The sequence below is a fragment of the Hypomesus transpacificus genome, chromosome 3, assembly GCF_021917145.1.
Source record: "Hypomesus transpacificus isolate Combined female chromosome 3, fHypTra1, whole genome shotgun sequence".
Taxonomy (NCBI): domain Eukaryota; kingdom Metazoa; phylum Chordata; class Actinopteri; order Osmeriformes; family Osmeridae; genus Hypomesus; species Hypomesus transpacificus.
This window is the reverse complement of record NC_061062.1, coordinates 2,712,480-2,736,655: the sequence shown is the minus strand read 5'-3', so window position 1 is coordinate 2,736,655 and position 24,176 is coordinate 2,712,480. Positions and strand designations below refer to the sequence as shown.

Sequence of the window (24,176 nt, the reverse complement as noted above, 5' to 3'; positions counted from 1 at the left end):
TTTTTATACATACTTAATTTTAATCTCTGGTAATAGTGTTGTGTTTGTCTTTCTAAAATGTTGGCTGGGGGGGAACAACCATACTGAGGGAAATCATCAGAGCAGAATAATGAGTTGTTTTGGGGGAAAAGTATTAATCCACTGTCTCTGAGCTGTAGGGGAGACATGACTAGGTAAACAAAGACAGAAAAGTCAAAGTCAAGTTGTAAGCCAATGTCCTGTGCTCACATTGCACAAGGCTTCCATGTTAGTTAAAGCAAGATTAAACCAGATTAGTACATTAGTACACTGCTCTAATGCCCAAAGATCAGAGCACCTATTTAAACTCTGAACTGACGTTTAAGTAGACCTCAACTAATGACCCTTGCACGTTGTATCCCATTTGAGATACACACATACTGTATATTCATTTTAGGTCATTAATGTCAACTAGAAAATTCTACATCATAGTAAATAGAGAATTTAGAGGAGACTTAGAATTCCCGTCTAACTGTTTCCATCTGATTACAGTGTATTATTGCAGTCAAGGTTGTGCACAGGTCCAGGGAATATAGGGTTATATTCAGGGCATATGGGGTTAGGATCATATTCAGGGCATATAGGGTTAGGATTATATTCAGGGCATATGGGGTTAGGATCATATTCAGGGCATATAGGGTTAGGATTATATTCAGGGCATATTCACCACATCTACCAACCGCTGAGGTATCGATTCTTCATCCAGTGGGTCATTGTCGGCATACTTGGCAAAGTCCGGAGGCGCTTACAACAAGTTGTAATATCCCCTTTCTGTAACTTCCGGAGTACATCAAGAAGGTCTGCCGTTGACGCTGTGTGGTTTCCTGTTTATCTCCTTCTCACCCGTGACGACAGCAAGAAGTCTTAGCAAGATACAACACTTTATTATTTCTCAATTTCTTGACTCAGTTCGATTGAAATGTTGCGGCATACCTTCATATGGTTTGTCAGCTTGTTTCATATGAGGGACTTATGACCCAGAGAAAACTGGCATTTTTTAGATTAAATAAGTGTAAAATGAACAAATTCAGTGATAAAATGCTAAGCAAAGCAGACATTTTCTATATGTGTGTTTGTGTGTGTATTTTTGGATCTTTAGAGAAGAGTGACAACCACATCACTGAGAAACTATTTCACAAACACTCTCTCTTTCTCTCTCTGCAGTGTTTCCAGGACTCGAACCTACTGCTTAACTGTTCTGGTAAATACTGACAGTACTCACTATGAGAACCCGTCATTCAGACACTTTGTATTGACTTAACAATAACATTGCAGCCACATTATACTCAGCCACAATCAAATAACTCATGCGAAACATTTCAAAACGCATTTTCAAAAAGTGCTTATATTCATTCCAAAGTTCCTAAAAGCTAAAATCATATTGGGTGCATGAGAAGCAGGGGACTGCTTCTTCATACAGTTGTAACATTCTGTAAAAACACTGAGGAAAAAACACATCCTGTTGTTGAAGTGGAAACAGGGAAGGGAATAACTCAATTAGATGATCCTCCTCTTTGTCATCTCTCCAACTCGTCTGAGGAGGTGTAAGGATTCAGTTACCTTCTGGCAATGCCAACCTGTTCATTTGACATGTCCAAGCTGGGTGTACTTGTTTAATACGCTCCATTTACAGACACGAAGTGCTGAAGTCAGTGAACAATTCTCATACGGTGGAATACCCTATTCTTCGTCAGAGCTGCAGGTGTTGCTGTTTTATGTTCTAAGTCCATATCATTTCCATCCCTAGTCATTTGTCTCTGAAATGGGCAGGAAGTCACTCAAAATAGACGTAAAGACACAGAAAGTTAGCTGGAGGTCAGATAAAGGTCACATGGGCCGTAGCAGGAAAAAGGGATCTGGCAGGGGAGGACTGGAGGGGGCCAGTGGGGTTCACGTGTCACACAGAGGACCCCCTTAGTCTTCAAGCAGCTCCGGAGAGGTGAAGGAAAAGTCCTGGAAATCTTCCTGGTTAATGGAGGGTATGAGGGGCTCGTCGATGGGGGTGAGGGTGGGCTCCTCCTGGGTGAAATCTGGGTCAAAGTTGTTGACATCTTCAGATGTTTTCTGGAAGAAGACACAATGGGTTTACAAACAACATCCTCCAGGAAGGGGTTCTCCTCCTATACGTCTCAGCCCGTGGGTCTATAACCTGCATATTCCAGGTGAGGGTTACTCACGATCCGGGGTTTGAAAGGGGGTTCCAGCTCTCTGCGGTTCAGCTTCTCCCAGTCGATGTCGCTGAAGAAGGCGTGGGAAGTCACGGCGTCCTCCCCCCCCTCTGCAGCCACGCAGCCCAAACGCCGGGCAGGGTTCTTGGTCAGGAACTGAAGAGACAGCAAAAGTATCAGATTATTTACCAAGATTCATACCACGTATAACTAATGTATTTTTAGAAGGTCTATATTGTTTCATTCTGCTCACACTCATGAGATGTGGCAATGGTTGGTTGGTGGGCCTGGATGTTACATCCCACATGTATTAACACCAAAAAAGCAAAGCTAGGGTATTATTTGGTTGCTATGGGTGTGAGGATGGTTGCTATGGGTTTTTCTGGCAATGCGAGTCAGAAAAACAAACACACCATTTCCCAGACTGAAATCATGAACATTTTTCTCTCAGATCAATACACAATGTTGGCGGGTGAGAAAGGCCTGAACGTTAAGCCAAAACGAAATTAAAACCTGTGTCTCCAGACTACCTGGAGGGTGATTCCAGGGAGACAAATGAATGTGTGTCGTACTGTTTTCTCTTAGCTGAGCAGTCTGAACATGCCTTTAGGCTTTCATTGACATTCAGTCAGCAATAACAAATTACAGGGTCCCTTTTTCTGGATAAATTAGGCCAGATTCAGTAGCCAGTCCACCTTCAGATTAAACATCAAGCTTATTGAGGTCAAAGCAACGCCATTCCACTTTGCTGTGAATCGTGTTGTGGTTTTATAGTCAAAGAGAACACAGAAAGAAGCCAAGAGATGGTCAATAGCAAAGACAAGAGGGAAGTGAAAGGTAATGTTGTTGACAAGGACTGTCAAATTTGCTGAATAAACTCAACATCCTGATAGTAATGACAGTCTGACAGTAAAACAACCCTCTACAATGCGAGTTAAACAATCACATATGCGACATATGGGGGGGGGGGGGGGGGGGGGGGGGGGGTTGGGGTGCGAGTCAACAGAAGTACAATTAGTTGTTTTTCTGCTGTTCTTAATCAAAAACGGAGATTGCCAAAGTAACGAAAAGCCGTCAGATTTGTCGTCAGATACAATTTTTGGTCGCTGAAGGTAAATTGTCGCTACACTGCCTGTCGCTTTCTCGAGCTAAAATTGCTAGGTTCGCAAAATGTACCTATCCTGCCTTAGATATGCAGGACACCCACTGAAACAGGTTCATCCAGTTCATGAGGCAAGAGAAAATCCACTATATAATTTCCTCTACCTCTCCCGACCACAAAGCTGAAACGTGGCGATCCTGCTTGAGTTGACATCTTTTTTTCCATGATTCCATTGAGGCCTTGCCACCTCTTCTGGCAGGATTAAGGTTGTAACTGTCCACGGTGAAACATGACACAGCAACAGCCTCACTCACTCATGTCACACACACACATGCAGTCACACAGTCATTTGCTTATCAAAAAGGCTGTCTACCTGGACAGCACCTGCCAACCATAAAACAATTCATATCAACCGAAGAACAAATTACTATGAACGAATACTGAATGAATCTAACATGCATCAGGCTTTTTGTGGAGAAGCAGTAAACAATGCAACATGTTAAACCATCTCCACACGAGAGCCTTGGGATGTGACATCACTGTCATTACCTAACAACCTAGAAGCAAACCAAGGGTTAAACCCTGACCTATGTTTCCTGAAACATGTGAGAGTAACAATACTGGGGGGGAGATAAGAGGATGTGGGGAGGAGTCTGTATTTATAGCCTATTCTGTGACTCGAGCTGGTCAGCAGAGCATGTCTTAAAATAGTTATGTAAGAGCACAGGCCCAACAGCTGTCTGACCAAGCTGTGTACATCAGCCTGTCCCTCTGCATGCACACAGCACGGCCTGGGATTTTCTATCCTGCTTAGCAACACCAAACTCCCCTCTATCCTGTATGTGCTGGATCTGCTGTACATCCTCATGCCACCAGTCTATTGTAGTACAGCATGTTATGGCAGTCAGTGGTGGCTGATGGCTAGTAGTACTTTAAAGTCAGATGGCTGAGCGGTGAGGGAGTCGGACTAGTAATCCTAAGGTTGCCGGATCGATTCCCCGCCGTGCCAAATGACGTTGTGTCCTTGGGCAAGGCACTTCACCCTACTTGCCTCGGAGGGAATGTCCCTGTGATTACTGTAAGTCGCTCTGGATAAGAGCGTCTGCTAAATGACTAATGTAAAATGTAAATGTACTTGCATGGGAACAAACCACCTAGTTGACCCATCTCATCCTGAAATGCAGATGTATGCTGTTAAGAACAGTTGAACAGAAGCTGGCTGACGCTCAAAAGTACTTATGTAACATGCCCAGTGATGTTTATTCCAATCCCAATCTTACAAAACAACCTGTGAAAACCCCCAGAAGGAATTTACACACAATAAAAAGTCAAAGACCGTGGAACATGGAACGATCTTCAAACCTTCTTGTTGTGTACTGGTTCGTGTTACTTTATGGTGCGTTATCTAGGACTTAGTATGAACTTTAGACAGACTCAATATAGGGGATGAACTCACAGCTTTCAGGATGTTCACAGCATCGACACTTAGCCAAGATGCGTAGATGATCTCCTCATTCAGGATGGACTCAAACAGGTCGTCCTCGTTCTCTGCCTCGAAGGGGGCGTGGCCTGACAACATTTCGTAGAGGAGCACGCCGAGAGCCCACCAATCAACGGATGGCCCGTACAGCAACTCCTGAAGGATCTGAGAATTCACAATTGATATCAAATGACACATTTCCCTGTAAAGCAGTGATCTTATGTTAGCTCACAGCGGATATTGGATCTGTATTTTGGCACTGTCCACAGAGCTCCAAGACCAGTTGGTCAGGCTGTTGATTTAGCTGTTCAACAGTGGGCTAGACTGAGTTGAAGTCAGCCACCAAGCCATGAATATATATTCAGAAATGTGCAAGCACACACATTTAGAAGAGAACCGAAAATATGTAATTCACTTGACAAAGAAGACCTGTCTGTGTGTGTGCTGTAAAAGAGGTTCACAGACATCCTCACTGAGTCAGATGGGACTCTGCAAACAGAGCTCAAACAAGATGAATGCTGGCCAGATCAACATAGGTATGCTACTCTGAGAGAGTCTGGAGAAATGAGCTGTGGTCACTGTGTTTGTAGAGGTGGCGTGATACTTCAGAATGTGAACTCATTTGACCCATCATCGACTCACTGAAGGAAGGATCTTCCTAAATGTTTCTGAGGTAAAATGCCATCTTGGAGCACAGAGAGGCTTAATTGTGGGATAACTGGCAGTTGGATGAGATCGATTAAAAATTATATTGCATAATAAAAACATGAGTATTTCTCTCACCTCTGGAGCTATGTAATCAGGTGTGCCACAGAATGTACCCGTGGCCACACCATCAAGCATGCCCTCCTTGCACATGCCAAAATCTGCCAGTTTACAGTGTCCATCTTTATCAAGGAGCACATTGTCCAGCTTCAGATCTCTGGGGGGGGGAGAACACACACATTAGACACACACACACAGCTGCTCTAAGCTTAACAAGGAGGAACCTACTGACCACTAACGTCGCTAACATCAAGAGGAACTACATTTTTTACGAGTTCTGAGAATCGTTTGACAGGCGTGAGGAGAAGTACTTGCTTCACACCTTTCTGTTGTGGCCAGATATTTCCTGTCTAGAGAAAGTGGCGACTACAACAGTCAACAGTTCTGTAGGGCCTAACCAAAGAGACGGACTGATCACTTGCAGCCCAGACCAGTCTGTCATATTCCCATAACTGAACTCAAGTAGCGAGGGACTGGGCTTGTGCAAAACAGTCAATATTTACCTGTCAAAAAAGGAAATTCATGGAGGATTTCAAGCCGATCCACTAACCAAATCTTAGTGTTAGAACTCTACAGTTCTGATCACTCTTGTACTGGTAAGAATTTTGCACAGTCACTAAGAAAACAAATATTTACAACAAGTTCATGTGAAAATTCAAAAATAAATTCCTGTGTTAGAAATTGGGCCCTTGTCAGTCTGGCTAACTCCTCCATTCAGTCCCTCTGGTAATCAGACAGACAGATTAACCAGCCTTGTAAATGCTTATCTAAGATTGGGGGACCAATATGGGATTATGCGGTCACCAAGGTGTGTCCTGCCAATAAAAGCTCTGTGTGGTGTTGAGACACAATACAAGTGATTGCATCACTGCAAGTAGACAAGCATGCAGAAACAGACCAACACACAAGGTGGTTTGCTCTCTTCCAGTTAAATGACAAATAGTGACTAAGTTCCTCATTGTGCCTTTATTTCATACTGTAAGACATGCCAAGCTGAGTGACACCGCTCTCCTAAGGTTCGATCAGGGTGGAACCCATGTCGTGTGTATGAGTAATTCACATCATTTTGACACACATCAGACAGCATTAAGGTCATTAGTCTTTACAGGTGAAAACATGGTGTTGTGTTTTTCCTTGTTTAAATTGTTAGGCTTTTTTCATCTTAACTTCTTGATGGGACAGCTTGAGAGAGAGCCTGGAGTAGACAGACAGGAAATGACCTCAGATGGATTCAAACCACATTCCTCTTATTGAGGTTTCATTGTGTTTAGGAGTTACCAAATACCCAGTTTTCACCAAGGTGGTTTCGACAGTCTTCGCCTGCCACAGCGATACTACGTCAGCTGCTCTGACAGAGGTCTTTCATCTCTCAGAAGTAGGTCAGGGTGTGGTGAGACACCAGACACCTGGAAGCCTGTCCTTAACCTTCACAATGACTGTCTCCTAATTGGCAGGGCCGAGAGTAACATGACGACTCGGAGCATTGATTAGTTGAGAGTTGAAACCTGTTGCATCCCAGCATTAGGTCATAAGTGGAAATAGGAGCTTCCTTTAAATGAGAGGGTGAAGCTCAGTTTGAGGACGTCCGGCTGCAGATCAAGAGATCGCACGTTCAATGTTTCGTCGGTTAAATCGGATGTGTGAATCTGCTAAATTAATCATTATAATTATGAAATGTAGTGTAGGAAGTGCTGATAGAGAAACAGTCGTTGTTAAAATGGTGGTCAGTCTCCCCCATCCTCCCCTCGTAGAATTTGTACAGATAAAGTTTTGAGAAAACAAGTACTTGGACTACATATGTGGCCTTATGGTAAGTAGGTATACTGTCATGTCTACAGAGATTTGAGTCAAAGTTCAGGACTATTTCAGGGCTGGAGTATATCGGCCGTGACAGTCACATGTGGTTAGCAGTCATGCTATGTATGTGGGGCTACCATGGAAGGGCTTTCTAATTATAACTCAACATTTACCCAGTCTCACATGATGTCCCTTTATCATTGTGGACTTTGGCAGAGATTTCAATGTGTTTTCCAGCACAGTAAGACAATAAGGGCACCGTACAAAGCACCATCTAGGGACCACACGTTCTCACTCATCCTGCGGGACTCTGTCACCTTGGTATAGCTCATAGGTACGAGTTTGGGCATCCGACCATGGATAATGCAATGCATTCAACAGCAGAGTGGAGTGAAACCACACAGCCTGCTGTTCACAGCAGAAGGCAAGCTAGTGCTCTGCGTCATGTGGGCCCACCACAGTATATCCTTAGTACTCTAACACAGTGGTTCTCAACCCTGTCCTCAGGGACCCCCTGTCCTGCTTGTTTTAGATGTTTCCCTGCTCCAACACACCTGATTCAAATGCATGTTCGTTACCAGACTTCTACAGAGCTAGATAACGACCCTTTTATTTGAATCAGGTGTGTTGGAGGAGGGAAACATCTAAAACAAGCAGGACAGGGGGTCCCTGAGGACCAGGGTTGAGAACCACTGCTCTAACATGTCTGTGTGTGTGTGTGTGTGAGAGAGGTACCTGTAGATGATGCCCTTGCTGTGCAGGAACATCAGAGCTGAGGTTATCTCAGCGGTGTAGAAGCGAGCTCGGCCTTCCTCGAACTTCCTGGACTTCTGGATGTGGAACATGAGGTCTCCTCCGTTCACAAACTCCATCACGAAAAACAGGCGGTCCTGAAAACACAGACACGTAAAGAACCCCCCCCCTCGTTACCTGGTACCAGACACACGGGAAGTGTGTGCGTGTTCGACAGGAACATTGTGTACTCTTACAGAGGACATGCTAACATCCATGACATCCAGACACACAGGGGTGATGTCTAACGTGTTGTTTATTACTCATAAATTCCAGGAGCACATATAACAGATTCATGTGCGACTGTCACCGCTGGGTACAGGCTAGAGTAGAAATACACGCTTTCGATCCACAAATCACTTTTCTCATTACAGGTCCTAGAAAACTCATGTTCCAGAACATGGGTACAGAATACGATGATCTGGCAGGGCCTGATGTACAGAATCTGGCCTTAAATCACAGATTAGGAGATTTGCTTTGTTTACACTTCCAGAGAAGTGGTTTGGATGTATTTGGCCACACAATCTTACAATTTTGGCACGAGGAAAAGAAAAGCGTGAGAGAGTGGTGTGCGTGTGGTCTCAAGTTAGATCAGGTCTTGTTTACCCTGAGAATGACTCAGGAACAAACCTCCAGAAGGTAAACAGGCAGGGCTGTAGAGAGGCAGGAGTACCCTGAGACAAAGGGTCTGGGTGTGGGTGAGACACGGGGCTTCACAGGGACATGGTAGGGGAGAGAGACGGTGGAGGAAGAGTAGAAGGTCTATATATGAAGTCTCAATCAACACGGCTTTGCTTTGATCCACTTTAACAGGGCAGTGGGAGGCCAAACTACCTAAGCCGATTAGTCTGTGGCCTGGGAAGTAACTGTGACGTGAGACTCATTCTCTCTGACTCACGCTCTCTAGCCTGCCATTCAGGGAGCCTGACATCATGGGCCTGCTGCCACCAACAGGACAGTATGTGTTTTGCAGCAGGTGGGTCTGACATGGGAGCTGGGATTCTCAACGTGTGGATATGTTAGGTGGCTGAGCGGTTAGAGAATCGTGCTAGTAATCGGGCTAGTAATCTGAAGGTTGCCAGTTCGATTCCCGGCCGTGTCAAATGACGTTGTGTCCTTGGGCAAGGCACTTCACCCTACTTGCCTCGGGGGGAATGTCCGTGTACTTACTGTAAGTCGCTCTGGATAAGAGCGTCTGCTAAATGACTAAATGTAAAATGTAAATATGTTACATGTGTGAGGATGAGCGCTTTATCGAGCGCTTTTTTACCTGAACTCAAGCCAGGGACCAAACGACCAACCCTGCAATCAGTGGATGACCCTCTCAACCTTCTGATCCACACCCACCCCAAGTGTGTGTGTGTGTGTGAGCGAGGGTGTGAGTGTGTGTGTGTGTGTGTGTGAGCGAGGGTGTTAGTGTGTGTGTGTGTGTGTGAGCGAGGGTGTGAGTGTGTGTGTGTGTGAGCGAGGGTGTGAGTGTGTGTGTGTGAGCGAGCGAGGGTGTCAGCGAGGGTGTGAGCGAGGGTGTGTGTGTGTGTGTGAGCGAGGGTGTGTGTGTGTGTGTGAGTGAGGGTGTGTGTGTGTGTGAGTGTGTGTGAGTGTGTGTGTGTGTGAGCGAGGGTGTGTGTGAGTGTGTGTGAGTGTGTGTGTGTGTGTGAGCGAGGGTGTGAGTGTATGTGTGTGAGCGAGGGTGTGAGTGTGTGTGTGTGTGAGAGTGTTTGTGTGTGTGTGAGTGTTACCGGGGTCTGGAAACAGCAGTGCAGCTGTGTGAGGTAGGGGTGGCAGCTGGCCAGAGACAGCACCCTCTTCTCAGTCATGGTAGACTCCACATCATCGTCCTGCAGGATGATGTCCTTCTTCAGCACCTTCACAGCAAACACCCGCTCCCCCCCGCTCATCCGCGCCAGCATCACCTCCAGGAAGAACACACACAAGCAGATAAACACACACAGACACAAGTACACACAGACACGCACACGTATTAGCCAACTGTTTAGGTCCAGATCAGTCGTTCCCACGCCCTGATCCTGGAGAACTACCTCCCTGCGGGTTTTCACTCCAACCCTCAGCAAGCACACCTGAATCTAATAATTACAAGGTCGACGTGTCGAATCAGGTTAGCTACAACAGAAGCCAGAGCAAAAACGTAGTCGGAGGTTTGAGCCCCCTGGTTCAGATTATTCCCAAGTCCTGGTCTGGGATGGGTGCTGTGTCTGGTGCAGCTCACCTTGCCGAAGCTGCCCTTGCCCAGGACCTGGAGGAACATGAAGTCGGAGATCCCCAGCCTCCTGGTGTGCTGCTGGGACTGGGTGCTCTCCCTCCTCACAGAAGAGGCCCGCACCTGGTCCCCGCACGCACCGTTAGCCTGCAGACAGCCCAGCACAGGGAAGCCTCAGAGCAGCTGTGTGTGTGTGTGTGTGTGTGGGGGGGGGGGGGGGGGGGGGGGGGGTGACGGTGTGTGTATACGATGATGTGTGTGTGTGTATGATGGTGTGTGATGGTGTGTGTGTGATGGTGTGTGTGTGATGGTGTATGTATTTGATGATGTGTGTGTGTGAGATAGTGTATGTATGTGATGGTGTGTGTGTGTTGACGCGTCTCACTACCAGGGAGTTGCGTTTGGACATCCCCCCGGCCTGCAGACCCATCTCCGCCAGCTTGTTGGCCAGCTCCACACTGTTCACCCCACAGCTGGGAGCCACGTTGCCCTTGCAGCGGATGTGGACGTTCATCTTACAGACTTGAGAGAAACACAGATAACGAGCTCTGCTTAGACACCTACTGTAGAGTGCCCGTCCTGTGACAGAACATGAGCCGAACACTACAAGACTTTGACTTAATAATAATAAACAAATAAAAGCAGTATACTCTTGCAATGCAGTCCCTGTTTGACCAGGCCCCACAGGAGAGAACCACAGTGGTCACAGAAGGTGGGAGACTTGTAGTTGTGGATGTTGAACTTGTGAGGCACATTGATGCTGAAGCCTTGGTTGATGGTCTGGGTGTGAGAGAGGAAAAGAGCTGCGGTCAGCAACAGATGAGTGTTTAACACCCTGTGGCCAGCAGGGGGCATCCATGATTACACACAGGGCCTTTCAATGTTAAGAGGAACAGGTTGTTCTGACTTGTGTCAAAATGGTTAGTTCCTATTTCTCTTCAGTGATCACTTAATACTTCTGTGACAGCTATGTTTATAAAACTATAATTGCTTCAGTGCTGCATTCAGCAAGGAGCCTAGATTTAGTAAACAGTAGCCTGCAGACCAGTCTCTATGCCCGTGTGTATTTCAGTCTCTACATTATACACACACACACCCACACACACATGGCAAATGGAACACATAGTTCTGCCTGGTTGAACACATTGACACAAACAGGAACCCATACATGGTTCCTGTTGTTCTTGATACACATCAGTTTGCCCTGCATGTGTGACTAGGCCCATATGACTAGACAGACTGCTGTCGCCACTGTTCAGAGAATACAACACTCCACAACGGATGATCTGCCCATCTCTTAAGTATCTGAAAAAGGCGGGGCTATGACATAGTTTAAATACTTTAACTATTTGTACTGTCGTTTGACTTGTTTTGAACAGTCTTTTACACTTCCAAATGGGAAATGCACTATAATAATTCAAAAATTGCAGGCCTATATGTCAGAGCAGAAATGTACTGTAGTGTTATGTTAAGTGTATGTCAGTGTAAGGGTAAATGCTGTTTGACGCCACAGTGCTCATGCCTAAGTGCCCTCACCGGTTCCTTGGCCGGCTTCTTCATCCGAGGACACTCTGTCACAACATGCTGGTGACAGCGCTTGTGCACCACACAGGTGCACACTGGAGAAAGAAAAGGACAAACATCAACAATCCTAATAACAAACATTCTTTCCATCGCCACCCCCTAGAGAGTGTGTGACTTGGGGTTGAGGTTAAGTGTGTTTTCAATGTGTCGAAGGTAAGTGGGGGTCAGATGGCTGAGCGGTTAGGGACTATCAATCAGAAGGTTGCCGGTTTGATTCAACGGCCGTGCCAAATGAAGTTGTGTCCTTGGGAAAGACACTTCACTACTTGCCTCAGGGGACTGTTCCTGTACTTACTGTAAGTCGCTCTGGATAAGAGAGTCTGCTAAATGATTAAATGTAAATGTGAGTGACTGTGAAGTGGCGGCCAGGCTGAGGAACATGGGAGAACACGTCTATTAGAGACAAGGCCAGGGCGTGTGAACACTGCTCTGTCGCGGTTGAGGTAGGGCTACGACTTCCTGTCTGAACAGGGGCTTGTGGTCGCACAGTGAGAAACAAGAAACATAGTGACAAAAAGAAGAGAATGGGGGGGGGGGGAGAGACAAAGAGTGCTAAACCAGTCAAACGTAGGAGAAGAGTGGGAGGAGAGAAAGGAGAGGAAGAAAGGTGAGAGGAGAGGAAGAGAGAGGAGAGGAAGAGAGAGGAGAGGAAAAGAGAGGAGAGGAAGAGAGAGGAGAGGAAGAGAGTGAGAGGAGAGGAAGAGAGAGGAGATGAGCAAAGGAAGAGAGTGAGAGGAGATGAGGAGAAGACAGTGAGAGGAGAGGAGGAGGGGGAGGATGGTTGGAGTTTTAAGGTAACTGACCTTGACACTGGTAGCCCTGCTTTCCAAACACCCCCCTAAAAGAGAAAGCATTTATTTATATTATTTACATACACATTATAGTCTTCACCAACACACTAATCTAAAACACGGAGTGCGTGTGTATAAATATACTGTACATGGTGTGTGTGTGTGTCTGTGTGTGTGTGCGCCGCACCAAATGAACTCCTTGCAATGAAAGCAGAAGGTGGGCTGCCGTAAGAAGGTGGACATGAACTTGTGTCCGTTGACCTGGTGGATCCTCCGTCTCACCGCACCCTGGCGCTCCCTGGTGAACTGCTTGTAGGGCTTCTCCTTCGCGGTGGCGTCGTCTGGGAACCAGGGGACACGAAGAGGACGCAGGGAACACAGAAAGGACACGGGACACGGAGAGGACACGGAGAGGACACGGTGAAGTCACAGCGGCTCCACAAACACACGCATGCATGACAATACAGCTGCACTTCTAATCTTTTCAACATTGTTAAGTTATCAGAAAATGTGTGTCTTTCTGTGAGTGTGAGTGAGTGAGTGAGTGAGTGAGTGTTTGTAATGTGTAAGAGGGAATGCTACTTAAACATAGCAAGGCTGCACATATTCTGTATGTTTCTACAGCACAGTTGAAATGTGCTAGCAGCATGCGAGGGGCTACGCGAAGCGCTGAAAACCACAGACAGAGCGGAAACTGGTCTGTAGGGCTCCTCCGCCCCCTGAGAACAGCACACAGATGGGAGATTACACCCAGGCCTGGTGATCAGGTAGCCTTGATAACCCACCAAAAGCACTGTCTGCACGCCTGATAGCCTAGACTACATTGTTTAGTAGTTCCCGGTTGAGCTACCCTCATCACCTCACAGCAGGTAAAGGTCAAGTTTAGTCATGCGACTTGCCTTGTGTGCTATCTTCATCCAGCCACAAAAAAACACTGAAGGCTGTGTGTAAAAACCAAACACAACACATAGACTGGCACCATGCAGGTCAGCGACGCAAAATGCATCAGCTAAAATACATAAACAGGGGGAAATAACAGCTATAACAATATCAGCTGGCGAATCCTGAAAGAGCAGAACCCTTTGAGTGAACTGTACTAGCGTACCAAAAGAGGAACTTGAGGGTGACATTTTGAAGGATGGAGGTGGGAGGCCAAGCCCCCTTCCTGCTTCTTCATCGCCCCTTCAACACACATCTCCGACACAACACAGTTGCCACTTAGAAACTAAAAAGTATTCATGTTGGGGCACCCCGGTAGCTCACCTTTTCTCTTCTTTTTTTTAAAGGCAGGATAGGTACGTTTTGCAAACCTAGCAATTTTGACTTGAGTTTGAAAGGATTCAAATCAAAATATCCCTTGAAAGACACTACCTCAACACATATGAACTCGCTGTCTGACTACTGCGGGAGGCAGACAGACAGACAGGCAGACAGGCAGACGGGTAGACAGACAGACAAGTAGCCCGTCCAATCATTGCATTTGGTCCGACTGACGTCCTATCATTAGTGCAGGTCCGACCTTAATGATTGGTTGTGTGTATTACAGTCCTACGATGCCCACAGATATCGGATTGATGTCATTATCCTGTCAAACCTTAAGATGTATTGGTTGCTATCAGGATGTGAAGTTATTTCAGCTAATATGACAATAAGTCCTTCTCAACTTTACCTACCCTGCCTTTAACTTTGGATGTTGAAAATGGGGTCGAGGATCTTATAAGAGAGAGGCTGGTGAGGAATGGGCCTGACTACGGCTGTTATGTACGAGCCAGACAGACCAAGCCCCAGCCGGGAGGAGACCAGCACTCACGCCACACCACAATGGACGTGACACCCAAGGTGACAGAAACAAGCTATGACCCATTTTCCAAAAGAGACAAAACCGTGACCACAGATTCCTTTAATACAACGCACATCTAACCTCTAGACTCACATACACACACACATCAGTAATGATTAGACATTGTGTATTAGACATCGACGCTTCTGGCTGATGTAATCTCAGGTGCATTGTGGGTCTTATTAGACATCAGATGGACATTACTAGGGGCAGAACAATGGCGGGCTGTCCGAGAGTACAGAGAGAGCAGGAGACTAGTGCTGAAGGCTGAGGACGGTGGCACGGGTGGTTGGGGTACTGACCCAGCAGCCTGGGCATGATGGAGCGTGTGCATGTGAACAGTGACATGCGTTGGGGCCTTACCATCGATGAAGGATCCTGTGAGCGATATGTGGATGAACACCTTGCCTTCTGGCTCCAGGTCCACCTAGCCGCAGAGAGAGAGAGAGAGAGAGAGAGAGAGAGAGAGAGAGAGAGAGAGAGAGAGAGAGACAGAGACAGAGACAGAAAGAGAGGTGATGCTGATCTGTAGGTGTGTGCTTGTGAATGCTCCAGTGGATGTGTGACACGAGGGGAATCTGAAACACGCCAGACAGAATGGAGAGCTGGTCTGGCTGGTTGAGTCGGCTTGATGTCACCATGCCTCGCTGGAGATGACTCCTCATACACAGAAGTGGAGAAGTCAAACACAAATACGGACATCCGACGGGAAGATAAAGTCCGGGTGAGAGAGAAATAGAGAGAGACAGAGAGAGACACAGACCAAGAGAGACACAGAGAGAGAGACACAGAGAGAGAGAGAGAGAGAGAGAGAGAGAGAGAGAGAGAGAGAGAGACACAGAGAGAGAGAGAGAGAGAGAGAGAGAGAGAGAGAGAGAGAGAGAGAGAGAGAGAGAGAGAGAGAGAGAGAGAGAGAGAGAGAGAGAGAGAGAGAGAGGAAACAGAAAGAGAGAGAGGAAACAGAAAGAGAGAGAGGAAACAAAGTGAGAGAGATAGAGAGAGAGACAGAGAGAGAGAGGAAACAAAAGAGAGAATGAAAGGAAACTAAAAAAGACAGAGAGAGAGATAATGAAAGGAATCCACCGTATTTGATGCTTCACTGTAACCACCAAATGGAGAATGTGGTAAGCCCAACTGACAGAAACATCGATGTCTCACAAATAACCAAATGGAAAGTTGGGATCCCACAACTCTAATGACATCATTCAATTGTCACCCGATCATTCAGCTCGTCAGACTGGTCAGGGCTAGAAAAGGAGTTTGCTGCATCTGTTGGGTCATCTCTCCCTCCATCATCATGCCACCTCACTAAATCAAAGGCCAGAGATTCATCTTCATACAATGTCATATATTCCACACCTATTAACTTGTACAAACCACAGCAACCTCATTCTTTTACCATTATAATGTCCATAGCTCTCTCTCTTTCTCCATAACCAGTTCCCTCATACCCTCTCTCTCTGCTCGTGTCTAAAGACAGCCCGAAATATGAGTAAGATGACTTCAGTTCAATTCCAAATCTGGCTTGGATGCTGACATGACAAGATAAATATTAAACATTCAAATGGAAAAAAGCAGAAACCAACAGAGCTGACTGAGAGGGATACAGTGACAAAGGAAGTGTCTTTCTTCTTCTAGAAGGGGAGGAGGGGTGTGAAAAACCCAACTGCGAGAGTGAACCGATACAGTAATATCTGCTTTAGGTCACTAACAACACACTACACTGCATGTACATAATTAGGGTAGCGTATGTGTGGCAGTGGAAAGTGTCCCGCAAAGGGGATGGTGTGGGTGGGCAGCACAAGCGACTGAACCACATAGCCCCTGACACACAACAGCTATGAGTGTCTTGTGCTATTCTGAGCTGCTTGCTCCCGCTGTCTTGCGGTCGGAGAAGCGTTAGAGAAGCGTTGATGCTAGTTTTGCTGAGCTACAGTGGGGTCAGTAGAGGCGTTCTACGAGGTCACTCGAACCTTCTGAAGGCCTGCACGAGAACACATCAGCCAAAACAGCCTGTCATGGACTCCCAACTGTAGCTGCTCCTTAAAAGAAGCAGGTGTGTACCTCAGACAGGCCTCCCCAGGGTCATCTAATCAAAGAGCGAGAGAGGGAGAGGGGGGGAGAGAGAGTCAGAGAGACACACGGAGAGACAGAGAGAGAGAGAGAGAGAGAGAGAGAGAGAGAGAGAGAGAGAGAGAGACAGAGACAGAGACAAGTGACATAGCCAAGGGGAGAGAGTTCACGTCGTTGTTTACAGTGTGGCTGTGAGTCAACACAGCCTGCTAACCTGAGAGGTGTTGGGAAGAGACTTGGAAGTCAGCTTCAGTCAGACAGTGAAAAAGTATCCGGAGCAGTTATGTGGGCATGTGGAGACCTGTGTCTCCCTCGTGTCTCTGCCTGGGAGCCCACAGCACCCACCGCAGGGCTTCACCTGAAGAGCTAACGCAAGCACCTCCACCGTTCAGATCCACACAAACCCCCAGCATGTATGACCGAGGAGTGCAAGCTAACCGTGCTGGTGCACGTATGCATGCAGGCTGTCTAGGAAGCGACGTGTGTATGTGAGGGTCAATCTGTGCAAGCAGGCTGAAACAAGTCTCTCGTTGATTTCCATACTCTGTGGCTGACGTGACACGTGCAGGAACTTTACCTAAACACGTGGAAGTATATTGGTTTACTAAAGACAAAGAGAGAGAGAGAGAGAGAGAGAGAGAGAGAGAGAGAGAGAGAGAGAGAGACAGTGGTTTTAAGTCAAACACGAGCATAAGGTAATTATGGGTACAGGTGCAGAGAGAACGGGCATGTCTCGATACTCGTTCTGCCAAACCCAGGGCCTGAAAAGGTTCAGGTTACTCCCTGTAGACATTAGCCGTTTCTTCCTCAACACAACCGAAAGTAAACCTGAGAGATGAAACTCTGAGAGTAGGTTTTTGCCCTCCAGAGACGTACTGTAGAATGGGATTCCAGCCTGGCGAAATCCCTTGCAGAGTAAGATTGCATGCCCTCAGAAAAAGGCTGTGAACACAAGGACTAAAGTCACTTACTGGTCACAGTCATTTACTCAACCCATAGAAAGTCTATTTCCAAGACTGTTACTGTGTAATCTGTCTTTCACTCTGGATTGGGTTGGTTAACAGTGTACTTTGACTACTGGGCAGACAAGCTCATAGGGAGGTACCTATGTGGTCACAGAGGAAAAAAACACCACCTTGTTATTCTCTTTCTATCGTATTGTTTCACCTCTTATTTCATGAAACGTATAGATGAGCTAGAGATAAAGCATTAGAAGCTTGTTTTTCTAGAGAAGTCACAGGTCTGTAGACAATGTTTAGTGGTTTCGGGAGCACTTGCTTCTATCTTTGTGCAGGAACGTCACAGCTATTCTAGTAGCGGAGGTGTGTGCTTGGACCTGTCTGCTGTTCTGTCTCTTCAAATGTAATATCCAACGGTAACAGTACCCTGCTCGAGGGTAAAAACAATTGAGTCCGTTGTAGGTTAAGTGACTAATATTATCGATGGATTTATAGACCAGAGGTGAAGGGTGAGATATAATGACCAGTGACAGACAAGTGATGTCATGGATCGGAATATTTTCTATTTCTGGGGGGAAATTGATTATTGTAAACTGACAGGTAGTTCTTTCTCTACACGCTCCCACAGTGCATAGGATTTTCGTGCAAAGCCTACTTACCCATCCCTCGAAAGTCTCCGTGTTGGAAGTTTTAATCAAGTCTTCGAACTGGATAGTACAGTTTGCAACAAAGTCATCGTATCCTATAGGAGCGTCGTGAAAGACAGCCAGCTCTATTAGTTTCCCATCGTTAACATTGAGGGAGAACTCTTCGTTGTAGGTTGGCATGTTGGTTTTTTGCTTTGTATGGGTTTGCCCAATCTTGAATTCGTCCACTTTTATCACAATGTAAGGGTCTAGTGTGGCAGGCGGCTTGTTAAAAATGATTGAGTGGCGAAGAGAGAACTTAGTGGGTTTGAGGTCCACGGCCTCTCCAATTCTGAGTTTCAAATACCCGTTGAACTTCATTTTTTTGCGTAAAAGATGACACACAACAAACCAAAAAAATTATCAACATAAAAAATATCTATATTTATAACAACAATATACTAGAAGTAGCATAAATCAATGTTTTGGAGTCCAATCTTGTGTCCGTGAGAATTCATGCTGTCCATTTGCAGGCGATGTGTAGCCTACGTTCTGGTTTTGGAGCGACTGTCAAGTCCCTCATACAGCGAGCAGCTGGTCTGCTACGACTGTCGCAAAGTAACTGCACACTTGTGAACAACTTCTCTTCAAGGAAGCACTGTGCATGTTCGTTTAAAAAAAAAGGAAGTAAAAGATTTCGAATTAGTCAGATATTTCCCAAAGACTTTCCCACGTGTGTTAATCTGATCCGTGACAGCTAAGTTTAGATAGCCTATGCGTTGTCTTGTCAAGACATGGTGAGTCAATCAATCGTGTTAAAATGTTATATAATTTTGTTTTAAAATCTCAAGACCGTAGTGCACTGCTATGCGCATGCAGGTATAACGATTTACCTTTGCTTAGCCAACAGATAAGGAAATAGCGCCACCATGTGGGGTTTTGGAGGATAAAACCGGGCGATGTGGCGTCATACAACCTGATTCTATTTGAACTTAAGCATGTACCCTATTCTGTTGCAAAGATATTCTGTTCATTAAGACACAAAAATATATCTGTGAATGTTAGTCCTGCCATCAGATCAGTGATTTTGTCAGAATGTATCAACGAATTAACCTGGGCTGGGGTTTACCGGCTTTGCAGGATGTTTGTACATGAAAGATGAAAGATAATAGCCTATGCAGTTCCTTCTTGATATTAAGATTCAAAATATTAAATCATTGATTAATTTACTGATCAAACCAAATCTAGTCATCAGACAAAATAATATAAATAGCTGTAAATCACCTATGCAATAATGGCCATTCCCCCCCCCCCCCCCTTCCATTCTCCTTGACCCTCCCTCTCCTCTCAGTATTTCTTTCTGACACACACACACTTAATGCTTAACCTTGGAGAGGGTCAGTGAAAAGACCCTCTTCAATCTGAAGTGAATCTCTTTCTCTGTGTGTTTGTGTCTCTCTGTCTCTCTTTCTCCCCCCGCCCCCTCTCTCCCCACCCCCCCCCTCTCTCTCTACCCCCCTCTCTCTCTCTGTCTTGTCTCCCCCCCCCCTCTCTCTCTCTCTCTCTCTCTCTCTCTCTCTCTCTCTCTCTCTCTCTCTCTATCTTTGTCTCTCTCTCTCTCAGACCTCCTTCACCATCTCAGTGGTGTGCTGTTGGCAGGGTTTAGTCCATCCATAAATGCCACGATCAAAGTCTTGACGTTATTAGTGTTAGACTTGACCTCTCACCCCACTTCTGCCAAATGTCAGCAAACCTCCTCTCCATCCCCACCTGGTTTGAATTCAAACTACAGATCCCAGTGTATAGAAGTGGTGATAAAAGCCAAAGCTTTTAACATGGTTCTGACACATCCCCTGGATATGGTCTGTCCTATAAATAACAGCTTTAACCTGCCCTTATAAAAGAAGAGCGTGGATAAATGAATAGGAGATAGAAGACTTATGTTTATCTCATTTGTATTCCCTTTTTTCAATCACACATACCATATTGCAGTCCCATATACTGACAGACAGTAAACAAACAATAATACACAGAACAAAGTAACACAAAAAAATACAACCTGAAACACAAAATGTACAATGTTGGCGTCTGGTAACTTCAGACAAGGAAGGAATATATATACACAAAGAAAAGATACATTTCCCTGTCTTTCTTTTATTATGATGATCCAAATGGTCAATTAGGAGGACAGTAACTAATTTAGTGCATTAATATGTTCAGTATATCTATGTTTGGACATTAAATAGAGTTTACTGTGATTGTTGAAGTCTTGCCAGCAGAGGGCAGGATAGGACTACTAAATTCCTTCGATGATCTCATCGCCGTACAACAATTGTAGTATACATGTAAAATGCTTCTTTTCCCAATTCTTCATCATGACAGAGGTATTTCTTCTGAAGCTGTAGCAAGTCTTCCCCCCCTCTCACATCCACTTTACTGGTGCCATCGATGGCATTTTTACGATCACGGACGATGATTTGTTTGGCTTCTCTGTTTTCCCAACTGTCATTCTCTCTTTCTTCCTCTCACTCCCCCCCCCCCCCCCCCCCCCCCGCTCTCCAGGGTTCACTGTCCACTTACTTCAGCTGTTGTCAGAGGCAAATCTCGAGACTTCTTAGACTCAAGTGTGTCACGAATGCGGTATGCCAGTATGCATCATCAACCTCACACACCTCAGTGAACACACTCATACACACATACACACTCACGCATCTACATAGACAATCATGTCTGACATGTGACACGTTAACATGTGATGACCGTGTCTTTCTGCCTAGACGTAGAGGGTCATAACATGCCTGCACACATGACCAGACAGGCAGCTACCGAGAACTCCTGGAACACAGTCCAGGGTATTCATTTGTACGACTGAGTAACTGTCCGCCACCTGCAGCTTTTCCACATGCCTTCACAGTCCTCAGTCCAATTTATGCTCCTGAAACCCAGGACATCTCTATTATCTGGCTCTCTGCCCAGGCCCACTCTATAGCTGCAGCTAATGAACCATAGCATTGGTGCCAAACTGGGCAGTGGGGACTAAGGGGAATATGGTCCAGGTATGAGAAGCCCCCTCCCAGCTCTCAAAGTTGACCCCGGTGAGGGTAGACCCCAGGGGCTAGTATACCAACGCCTTGCCTCCTGCATCACCCCAAACCCAATTACCTCCATCACTCATCGGCCTGGCGCACCAACAGCTCCACCCCCTGTTGTGCCCCTCACCTATGACCACGTTGGACCCCCAGTCCTTCCAGTTGGGGGGGAGAGCCCTCTAGTCCTGTTCACCACCCGCCCGAGCGAGCCTCACTAAGTCCCTTACAGGAAAACAGAGACACACACACACACACACCGCAGTTCAGAAAAATGAAATGAAGGAACCCAGCCACATAAATTAACTCTCGTAAAAGCTGATTTGGTGCTAAGTGTCCCTTTATTCGCAAGTCTGTGTTTATTACCGGCACTTGGCCACAGAGAAACGTAACACCGTAGTCGTGGAGGTTGAGGACGAATGCGTGGAGAGATGAAAATGGGCCAGGTTGGAAGGAAAGAGACGGTAAAGAGAGAGAAGGCGGAGGAAGGAGGAGGCTGCCAGTGGGGCAGAGAGCCTGAGAGGGGAGGGTGAGAGCTTTGACTAAGCTGTCTTGTAAGTTTGTTTGGGAGAAGAGAGCTTTTTTACTGGGAAGAACCAGGGGGAGGTGGAGCGGAGGGGATGGAGAAAGAGTCGGGTTGTGAAAAGCAGAGGAATGTGAATGTGAGGCCGGCCGTCCAGGACAGCAAAGCGAGGCGGAGGGTAATTGGCTCCAGATGTGAGGCAGCGTGGCCCCTGCGCCAGCGAGGCGTCAGGGCCGCATTAAGGGCTCAGCTCTGGCCTGATGGGATCTTGGGAGAGACAAGACCTCCTCCTCCCCTCCTCCCCTCCTCCAAAACAGAGCCTGCCAAGCCCCATACTGTGCGGTTGACCATCGTGCCCTACCCCCTCCACCTCCCGTCACACCCTGAACCCCCCTGCTCCCTGTCTGGGGGGGGGGGGGGGGGGGGGGGGGGGGTCTTCTAGTGGGGAAATTGTGTTTGAAAATTCTGCTTCACTTTCTGCTTGGCTTTTGTTGGTGGTGTTGACCTTGACGTACAGCACGAGGACAACACGATACGTGCGCCGCATGGACACCTCCTGTGTCCTCGTCTGGGTCTATTGTGCTGGTCTCTATGGCGACAGCAGTGTTACCATAGGACTGTTTTGTGCTTTGTGTTGCTATTGTGCCGGCCCTAATTGTGGTGGGAGAACGAAGGGGCAGAAACATTCTCCCAACACCGTTCCAACAATTGTTATTGAATCCAGCATTGACAGAAAGCAGTAAACATTGGTAAAGCACTTGAGAAGACAAATAAGGATGTTGCGCTATAAAGGACTATATTGAGCCCCGGCTCTCAAATCGAGACTTCAGGGGAGAGAAGCCACTGTCACTCAAAACTTTAGTGTATTTGACAGCTCCCTACGCAGTCATTCAACCAGGAGTCCCAAACATCCTCAAGTAAAAGAAAATACCAGATGACAATAACACACTTTCTGACATTGAACTACACTGACCAAACAGAGACTGCTATAACCACACACACACAAGTAAAACGAGTTTGAATACCCTCTTATGGGCTTTGTGAGTTACATAACTATCACACTGTTGCAACTATTTATTTTCAATCTCAGTGGTTGCGGGCATTCAATCAGGAGAGATCGACTCTACAAAAACGGATTTTAGTAAGTGTTCACATGAAGAAGAAAAAGCTGCTTCTATGACTGGAACAGCGTAAGTGAACGAGGCAACTGTGATCTTAAAAGAGACTTCAGAGTGAGGAATGTTCTTCCTGTGACATGGAAAGCACGGTTAGTGATAGACCGTGGAAATTGATTGGAAATGAAGAAGTAGTCGGGGGAGGGATGAAAGCCTTGGAGAGAGAAAGGAAGACAGGGCATAAAGACAGAGAGTTAGAGAAACACGTCATCGGGGGAGATCCCATTATCTACGATAATACATTGGGTGATATTAGCTGCTGCAGCGCATTCCATGATAGTTCCAAGTCAACTGTAGCGACCCCTGCGAAGGAGCGAAGGTGAACGGGCCCGAACGAAACCCTCTCGTCCAGTCACAGTGACTTCCACGGGTTATAGCAGGTTGTAAACGTAAACAGTAACCAGATTCTGTCCAGACTTTTAGACGTGCTACAGTTGCAGAGCCTCGTCTGCCGCGCGCACTCTCGTGGAACACAAAGTGAGGCGTCTGCATTGTGCTCACGGGCGACAGCGAGAGCGCACTTCACTTCAGCAGCTGAGACGTGATCTTCCAGACCTCCACACGCACTTTCGCAAAGACCACCTGAGGGAACTAGCAGACACCACCTGAGGTAAGCAGACAAGGATCTGGTTCATGCTGCTGGGAGAAATAGACACCATGCACACATTCACAGGCATATACATGTCTATTATCCACACACACACACACACACACACAAGGTCATAGTTGGGACAGGGGATAGGAACCAAAGGTACCATGTGTCCTGGATTTCAACAACACAAAACAATTTTCAAAGAACACAACCAACACCTCTTGAAATAATATAAGAGCCAGGGTAGTCGATGGGGGTTTAATTTGGGCCCTCTGCCCCTCTCCCCCTCTCCCCTAGGAGACAGTGTTGTCATACTGCTGGACCCAGGCCCAGGGGTGTGAGTGAGTTTAACCAAACAAAAACACTCCCTCCCTCAGCCTGGAACACAAAGCTGGGCCGGCCGTTAAAACAACTCCACTCTGCATTAGAAAACAGCTCGACCTCATCTCGCTTTCGGAAAACAATCGGCATTTTCTTATGCAGCTCCAGCAGTTTACGCTTAATCAAACACACCAAGTCAACAATGGGGGGGGGACAGGAATTAGTTGAAAAGCTGGCCTTCACTTCCAGTGGATGTGAAACAGGTG

General features: G+C 46.5%; 1 protein-coding gene across 4 annotated transcripts; it reads right to left on the bottom strand.

Annotated features, from left to right (window-relative positions):
- Positions 1–886: 886 nt before the first annotated feature.
- Positions 887–19,068, bottom strand: prkcha (protein kinase C, eta, a). Of its 4 annotated transcripts, none has more exons than XM_047048290.1 (15): positions 18,247–19,068; positions 17,505–17,570; positions 14,919–14,982; positions 12,903–13,056; positions 12,728–12,762; positions 11,877–11,959; positions 10,991–11,120; positions 10,729–10,862; positions 10,350–10,487; positions 9,862–10,038; positions 8,066–8,220; positions 5,552–5,690; positions 4,745–4,933; positions 2,196–2,342; positions 887–2,082 (listed from the first exon to the last, which is right to left on the bottom strand). In XM_047048290.1, exons 1-15 carry the CDS (start codon positions 18,592–18,594, stop codon positions 1,933–1,935), a joined length of 2,109 nt encoding a protein of 702 aa, XP_046904246.1. In that variant the 5' UTR covers positions 18,595–19,068; the 3' UTR covers positions 887–1,932. The 4 variants fall into 4 exon arrangements, with proteins under 4 accessions (XP_046904246.1, XP_046904254.1, XP_046904263.1 ...); XM_047048298.1 differs by having other exon boundaries at positions 9,862–10,035; positions 18,247–19,067; XM_047048307.1 differs by lacking the exon at positions 17,505–17,570 and having other exon boundaries at positions 18,247–19,067.
- Positions 19,069–24,176: the final 5,108 nt, after the last annotated feature.